This window comes from Nicotiana sylvestris, chromosome 1, assembly GCF_000393655.2.
Source record: "Nicotiana sylvestris chromosome 1, ASM39365v2, whole genome shotgun sequence".
Lineage (NCBI taxonomy): Eukaryota > Viridiplantae > Streptophyta > Magnoliopsida > Solanales > Solanaceae > Nicotiana > Nicotiana sylvestris.
The window spans coordinates 9,501,524-9,510,333 of NC_091057.1; the positions used below are offsets into that span (position 1 = coordinate 9,501,524).

An 8,810-nucleotide genomic window follows, 5' to 3' on the forward strand; every position below is an offset into this window, starting at 1 on the left:
TTAGTATTTAGCCCTTCTGTATTTTTGTGCTCTTATTAGACATTCCGGAGTTAGAGCTATGTAGTATTTTTCTTAGCTTGTGATTCGTGGGTTTTTGGGTCTTGGACCTACGTATTGGTATTGAGAGTTAAACACGGTATATGCCGAGCTGCACATTTAAACACTATTATTACTTTATTCCTATTTTTAAATTATTTTACTTCCATAAATTTTGGTTTCTCTTTCGTAATTTAGGCTGCCTAGTCGTAGAGACTAGGTGCCATTACGATGGTTCACGGAGGGCAAACCGGGATCGTGACAGGGTAATTATACAAACCCCTTGTGAGCGTGGTCTCTAATCTAGCACACCTAGCCCATGGAAGCAAAAACTCTTCCCCCAAATCAACCATTATCACTTCACCTATCCACCCCACCACAATTACTATACACAACAACACCGCTCTCTTCTTTACAATATTATACACATAACCCACTAAAAAGCAGAAAAGAAAACCAAAAAAAATCTAATTATAAATACTACACAATTAAAGCATTAAACTTGAAAAATAAAAAAATAAAAAAAAATACAATAGAAGAGGGATGGAAAGCTTGACATACCTGGTTCTAGTAGAAGGTGAGAGTAAGGGAAGTTGAGGAAGAGAGAGTGGGAAGTGTGTGGGTGTGTGTGGGAGAGGGGTGGGTGTGTGAGAGATGTGAAGAAGAAGAAGAAGAGATAGAGGCGTTGGTAGAGTGAGAGGAGAGAGGGGAAAGCAAGGGTGGGTTGTAATTTTATTGGGGGGGGGGGGGAGTAGAAAAGAAAAGAAAAGAAAACAATAAAAACAATTTAGTCACAACTTACTTGGGCGACAATAATGTCACGATTCACCGTGGTCCCGCCGCAGCCATGGTGAATGGGGGGGGGGGGACAGTATGTTCATATTTCACCGTGATCATACCGTGGTCCCACTGCGGTCGCGGTGGATCGAGCACTCCAAAAGTAGAATACTCTTCGTTTATCGCGGTCCCACCGCAGACGCGGTCATGAACTTTTTTTATTTTTATTTTTATTTTTTATAAGAATGTTAGTTTCCTACACATCTAGTACAACATCAAACAAAAGAAAACAAAACAAAAGAGATCATGGATTGCCTCCCACGCAGTGCCTGATTTAATGTCGCGGTACAACTCAGAAGAGCGCATTTAAGGTTTGCTAGACCTTTGAGGTTCAGTCAGATGGATCACTAGCACTTCCTTGGGTTCATCCATGCCCACATATGGTTTCAATCTTTTCCCATTGACTCTAAATGTGTGGGAATCTTTTTCTACGGCAATCTCTATGGCACCTGAAGGGAGCACTTCGACCACCCGAAATGGTCTAGACCATCGTGACTTGAGTTTACCCAGAAATAGCCTTAATCTTGAGTTATAAAGCAACGCCATGTCTCTAAAATTGAAATTTCGCTCAACAATGTTCTTGTCGTGCAACCTCTTCATTCTCTCCTTGTATAACCTCGTGCTCTCGAAAGCAAGAAATCGGAACTCGTCTAGCTCATACAATTCTATGACTCTATTAATTCCCGCAACCTCAGTGTCCAGATTTAGTTGTTTCATTGCCCACCAAGCTCTATGTTCTAGTTCCACTGGCAAGTGACAAGCTTTCTCGAACACCAACTTGTATGGTGACATACCAATTGGTGTTTTGAAAGCGGTTCTGTAGGCCTAGAGTGCATTATCTAGTTTTTTCGCCCAATCAGTTCTTATGACATTCACAGTCTTGGTTAGCACACTCTTTATATCTCTATTCGACACTTTGAACTATCCACTGGTCTGAGGGTGATATGGGGTTGCCACCTTGTGGAACACATTGTACTTTGCTAGCAGTTTCTCGAAGGCTCGATTGCAGAAGTGAGTGCCTCCGTCACTGATAATAGCTTTCGGGGTCCCAAAACGGGTGAATATATTCTTCTTCAAAAACCCCCACTACCACTCTTGCATCATTGGTGGGTAGTGCTGCAGTTTCCACCCATTTGGACACATAATCTACAGCAACAAGTATGTACTTATTGCCAAAGGAGCTGACAAAGGGGCCCATGAAGTCTATCCCCCATACATCTATTAGCCCCCGTGAAAATTTCTACTCAAAACCCGAATCTCGTGGTGTTAAGTTAGGAACATGTGTTAGAAATTTATGCAAAGTCAAGAAATATTTTTTTCCAGAAAAGTGCGATTCTGCGGTCGAGAATGCGGTTGCTTAATAGGTATGTGGGCCGCATAGTCACCGCAAAATGAGTCAGTGTATTGGTCAAAATTTGAGGTCGACTATGTGGTCGAGTATGCGATCGCATAACCAATATGCGGACCGCATAGTCGTCGCATATTTCCCCTTGGAATTTTATAAGGGGCAGTTCTGCGATGCATTATGCGACCGCATAATGGGTATGCGGACCGTATTACCGCCGCATACCCAGACAGTGTGTTCAGGTTTTGGGGAGCATTTTTGCGGTCCATTATGCGGGCCGCATGTCAGCTTTGCAATCCCAGATTTGACTCGAGGCTCCAATTTTCTAAATTTTAAACCCGACCCCCTGTCGTTATATTCGGTGTAATAGCTCATTTTGAGCCCATTTCCTGACATTTTTAGAGATAGAGAAAAGGATCTAAGATAGAGGAAGTCTTTCCCATCAAATTACTCCATGAATCCTTGGTAAATCATTGAATATAATCAAGTGAGGGACCTAAACCCTCATCCCAAGAGGTAAGGCTTCATCACCTCAGCTCTCATTTTTACACATAGCTACAAATGGTCATTAGTGAGGTAATTCATAGGGGTAAGGGGGTTTGCATTGCATGCATGTGTTCTTGAAGAGTATGAGGAATTATAAAAGAAAAGGCATGAGTAATGGGCTAGTGTAATCTTGCATAAAAGAACCATAAAGCCTTAATGAACACTAATTGCTCGGTAAAATGCTCAAGAGAGCTTAGATTATGATCTTTTCTTGATTATGAGTTAAATTGTGCTATATTGCTTAAATAGATTGAAGTGCAAACATTCCAGAACATTATAGGATTAAGGAAAGCTCGATTGAGGTATGTATAGCTAAAACCTCGTCTTTTAGAAATTGAGCTTCATCGGTGATTATATGAACATGGTAAGATTAAAGTTGAATTGTTGCATTGCTTGGTATTTTACATGAATTGGTGTTGTAACCTTATGTGTGAAAAATATGTCCCAACATGATCAACGTACTATCTTGACAACTTGAAAAGGGCAAAGGTATGAATAATGTATTGAAATGTTTAGACCCTAAATCGAGATTGCGGCTGAATATGTTGTGCTATCTATGTGAAGTCATATCCATGCTTACAATTTAAAGTTGCTCTTGTGTGCACCTTCTGTCCTAAATGGCAAAGCTAGTATTGGAATTGGAAATAATGTAAAATGCGGCCTAGTGCCAAGAATGATGTGATAAGTGGTGGCCCCAAGTGCCTATGAAATGATATATGTGGAATGAAATGATTACTGAGAAGGGAACAATGCCTTGGCAAGGCGGCCTAGCCGATCGGCCTAGATCGGACTCCGCCCAAGATAACGGTGATATTTGAATAAATTCAGGAAAAAAAAAGGAAAAAACGAGATTCTTATGGGAGTGTATGTCTCAAATGAGGCAACCTAGCCGATCGGGTTGAGATCGGACACCGCTCAAGATAGCGGCGGTATTGGAAACAAATGATGGATAGTATGGAATGCCCCAAACTAAAAGCTATGAAAAAACGATGTGAAAGTTGTACAATTCTTTTGATTGATAATTTGGTAACTGTTCGAAGTTTGAGTTATATTTGTGTACTTGTGAATTCCTATTCTTGTATAGTTCTTTCTAACTAGATGGAGTTTAGTTATACATACTAGTACTATTCCATGGTACTAACATCCCTTTTACTGGGGGTGCTATATTTTTAAATGAATGTAGGTGGCTCCATTGCAGATAGTGCCGATCGTGTGTAGCGGAGCATCCTTCTTCTCATGAACTTGGTGAGCCCTTTCCTCCTTCAAGGGGATATATTGCACATCTTTTTATTGTAGACATTCACTTTTGAGGTATAGTCGGAGTCTTGTTGCCAGCGTTATCACATTTGTCTTTGGTATCTTTAGAGGCTCCGTAGACATATGTGTGGGTCATGTGCGGGTGTTGGATGGGTGTACTAACTATGTTGTAATTCTAACTCCCGTTTCTCTAAGGTATAAATGTATGGAATCTTGGAACTCATTTACGGTCTAATGTGGTGATTTAAAATGAACTAGTAATGTGGGATGTACTATCTTCCCTTGTTTAAATAAACGGAAGCATGGTTTAATTATTCATATTGAGTTGGGTAGGTAGTGTTTGATAAGGCTTGCTCAGTTAGGATCACTCGACTGAGCGCCGGTCACGCCTCCCGAGGTTAGGGCGTCTCAACATCGAACACTTCAACCTCTTGAATTGGGTTCATGGGCATCTCATGGCGACGAAAAGTATTCCCAGTTTCACTGACATTCATCACATCCCTTCACCTATTGATGTGCATCCTTAAACACTATTGGCCTGTAGAACCCGGCTTCTAGAACTTTTGTTGTTGTCTTGACTCCTCCAAAATGTATGTCATATGCCGATGCATGACATTCTTGTAAAATAGAAGATTGTTCTATCTCGGGGAGACATATCCGGATCATATTGTCAACATATATTCTAAACAGATAAGGTTCATCCCAGTAACACATACAGCGGTCACGATAAAACCTTTTCTTTTGAACAGAGAAGAGGTCACAAGGAACTATACCGTTGCTAGGTAATTTGCAAAGTTTGCATACCATGGCACTTCCTCAAGTCTTGCGGCGAGTATCTGCTAGTCTGGAAAGGTTTCCAGAATATCCTCTTCCTCAACTGAGTTTTTATCTCCTTCAAGTCGCGATAAATGATCAACGACTTGATTTTCTGTGCCTTTATGGTCACGGATCTCCAGGTCAAACTCTTGCAGCAGCAACACCCAACGAATCAAGCGCGGTTTGGACTCCTTCTTTTCAATCAAGTACCTGAGAGCAGCATGATCAGTATATACAATTACCTTAGAGCCAATCAGGTATGATCTGAACTTGTCGAATGCGAACACCACAGCCAACATCTCCTTTTCAGTCACAGTGTAGTTTAGTTGGGCTTCACTCAATGTTCTAATAGCGTAGTAAATTGGGTGCATTATCTTGTCTTTCTGCTATCTTAGCACTGCCCCCACTGTATAGTCACTGGCGCCACACATGATTTCGAATGGTTGCTCCCAGTGGGGGGCAACGATGATGGGTGCAGTGACTAGCCTCTTTTTCAACTCATCAAATGCTATCCTGCAATCATCAGAAAACATGAAAGAGTGTTCTTTTTCTAACAACTTACAAAGAGGGTTGGCAAGTTTTGAGAAGTCTTTGATGAATCATCATTAGAAACTGGCATGCCCGAGGAAGATCCTAATTGCCTTGACTGATATGGGGGGTGGCAGCTTTGATATCACATCAACTTTAGCACGATTCGCCTCGATTACCTTGCTTGATACCCGGTGTCCCAAGACTATACCTTCTTATACCATGAAATGACATTTTTCTCAATTAAGTACAAGGTTACTCTCTATATATCTTTTCAACACTCGGGTCAGGTTTGTAAGGCACTCATCAAATACGTTTCCCACTACTGAGAAATCATCCATGAACACCTCTATTATGTATTCAACCATGTCAGTGAATATGGCCATCATGCACCTTTGGAATGTGGCTGGTGCATTGCATAGGCCAAAGGGAATTTTCCGGAAGGCATAAATTCCATATGGACATGTGAAGGAAGTCTTCTCTCTGTCCTCTGGTGCAATGGAGATTTCATTGTCTCCTATGTACCCATCCAGAAAACAGAAGTGGGACCTCCCTGCCAGTCTGTCAAGCATCTAATCAGTGAAGGGAAGTGGCAAGTGGTCTTTCCAGGTGGCTAGATTTAATTTCCTATAGTCCATACAAACTCTCCAGCCTGTGATGGTTCTTGTAGAGATCACCTCATTGTTCTCATTTTTTACCACTATCATACCACCCTTCTTAGGAACACATTGCACCGGGCTAATCCAGTTGCTATCAGAGACGGGGAAAATGATTCCCACATCCAACCACTTAATAACCTCCTTCTTTACCACTTCCTTCATGTTGGGGTTCAGCCTTCTTTAGTGCTCCTTAGAAGGTTTGTACCCCTCTTACAGTAGAATTTTATGCATACAATATGCCGAGCTAATCCCTCTAATGTCTACCATGGTCCACCCAATGGCAGTCTTGAACTCCTTGAGTACCTTTAAAGGTTGTTGTGCATGCACATCTAACAAACTAGATGAGATAATAACATATAATGTGGAGTTAGGTCCTAGGAACGCATATCTCAAATGGGCGGGCATTGGCTTCAACTCCAGCTTTGGTGGTTCTTCTATGGATGGCTTGGCTGGAGGAGTTTCTCTGTTTTCTAAGTGCAGGGGCTCGAATTCAAGTGTTCTCTCCCAAAACCCTCTGCCCTCTAGAGCCAACACCCATTCTGCCAATTCTTCCCCATTCACCTCATCTAAATTCACAAGACATAAAGCAAGAGGGTCCTCAATAGTCAATGTGTCATCATCCTCTTCCATGATTACATCCACGACATCAATAACAGAACAGTTGGCGAATTCACTTGGTCGCCTCATATATTTCTGCACGTTGAATGTTATCTCCTCATCATTAAAACCTCATCTTGAGCTCCCCAGTTTCACACTCAATGAGGGTTTGCCTTGTGGCCAAGAACGACCTTCCCAAAATTATGGGAATTTCTTCATCCACTCTACAATCTAGAATCACAAAATCTGCAGGGAACATAAATTTCCCTACCCGTACTAACACGTCATCCAAGATACCTGAGGGTCTTTTCACAGTTCTGTCAGCCAGCTGCAACAACATAGACATGGGTCTAGTTCTTCCAATCTCCAACATCTTATAGATCGCCAGGGGCATAAGATTTATGCTAGCCCCCAAATCACAAAGTGCCTTGGCAAAGACAAAGTTACCAATGGTGCAGGGAATTGTGAAACTCCCTGGGTCAGACAACTTCTCAACAACTGGACTGTGGCCAAATCTTGCAAGTTGATTTTTCTGGACATCAAGTCCTTCATCATTTTTGCATAACCAGGCATCTCCTTCAAAGAATCAATCAATGGAATATTTACCTGAATTTGTTTCAACATCTCCAAGAATTTCTTGTATTGTTCCGCTTTCTGGTATTTGGCCAACATATGTGGGAATGGTGCTGGAGGTCTCTTCTTTCCAATGATTTGTGTTTTCTCTTTGTCAGACACCACCTTAACTACCGATTCCTAGGCTGTCTCAACTTCTTTCTTAGCCTCAATCTGTGTGTTTGTTTCTTCTTAGGCAGACTGTGTTGTCACCTCTGTCAGTTTCACTTAATCATTTAGCTCAATGGGCACTGGTACAAGTGTCTTAGCCTGTCTGCTTTCTCGATCCCTCTCTTGCTCCAAGTCTAAGTCTCTACCATTACGTAGACTTACTGCTATCAATTGCTTCGGGCCTTGATCTTTTGGATTTATCTGAGTGTTTGCAGGCAGTGTACCATGACGATGATTATTCAAAGACATCGAGATCTGGCCTATTTGTACTTAGATATTCTTTATAGCTGACTCATGTGCATCTACTCTTTCATTCATTTTTGCATTTGACCCAATAACCTGCTACATCTCTTCCTCGAGTCTAGCAAACCCATCTTCATGTCTTCCACCATGTTGCTGCTGAGGAGGATGATAACCTTGCTGCTAATTTTGGTTGTTGTATCCCTGTGGCCTTTGGTAGGGCGCCACATTATTCTGATGTCACATGACTCCCATATTTCCATTGTTGTGTTGTGGATGGACTGGCCTATATGGTTGATTCTGTTGGCCCCAATTTTGACCACCATGTCTATGGCCCCCATAATTAGACACATAATTTATGTCCTCAGGGTAATACTGATGTTCACTTTCTGCATTCCAATGGATACCAATTGGATGACTAATGCAAGATGTGCATAAGCCTCCATTGGTTGTATCTACGATGTGCACATGTTACTTCTGCCCTGACTCTTCCACATTTTTGGTGAGTATACTCATTTGTGTCATTAAGGTGGCCATATTTTCAGGAAGAGTGTTGGATGGATCTAAGGGCACTGAGTGAACTACTAGAGTGATAGGTGCATTCCTGGTTGTCCACCCCGAATTCTGTGTCATCTTGTCAAGTAGTCTTTGGCTTTCTCTCCATGTTTTTCTCAAGAATGCTCCACCAACTGAAGCATCAACATTAGCCTTCATGCTATCTGTCAGACCCATGTAAAACCACTGCCCCAACATCTGATCTGGAATACCATGGTGCGGACATATAACCAACATCCCTTTGAATCGTTCCCATGTTTCTTGTAGTGTTTCCATTGGTTTCTGTTTGAAGCTCAAAATTTCATCAATTTGCTGAGTAGTCTTGTTGGGTGGATGAAACTTATTCACATATTGCTTGACTAACTCCTCCCAAGTCGTGATGGAATTAACGGGGAGTGAATTTAGCAAAGTCTGGTCAGCTCCTGTCACTGAGAATGGAAACAACAATAACAACTTTATTGCTTCCTGAGTTACGTTGGGTTGCCTTTGAGTTTTGCAGATTGACAGAAAATTCTTCAAGTGCTGTTGAGGATCTTCAATGTATGATCCCGAAAGTGGTCCTTTGTTTTGCAACAAATGCAGCATATTATTTGTGATTTGAAAAGATTCAG

The 8,810-nt window shown here is 41.7% G+C and overlaps 1 protein-coding gene and 1 non-coding gene across 2 annotated transcripts; one reads left to right on the top strand and one right to left on the bottom strand.

The window, feature by feature from the left end:
- Positions 1 to 1,179: 1,179 nt before the first annotated feature.
- On the bottom strand, positions 1,180 to 1,665 carry LOC138889930 (uncharacterized). Its single transcript, XM_070173276.1, has one exon. It carries the CDS (start codon positions 1,663 to 1,665, stop codon positions 1,180 to 1,182), a length of 486 nt encoding a protein of 161 aa, XP_070029377.1.
- Positions 1,666 to 8,407: 6,742 nt separating this feature from the next.
- On the top strand, positions 8,408 to 8,513 carry LOC138882083 (small nucleolar RNA R71). Its single transcript, XR_011403563.1, has one exon. It is a non-coding gene; the product is annotated as a small nucleolar RNA R71 (small nucleolar RNA).
- Positions 8,514 to 8,810: the final 297 nt, after the last annotated feature.

Coding starts and splice junctions, on each gene's coding strand:
- LOC138889930 (XM_070173276.1), bottom strand. CDS start 1,665: ATGTCACCATACAAGTTGGTGTTCGAGAAAGCTTGTCACTTGCCAGTG.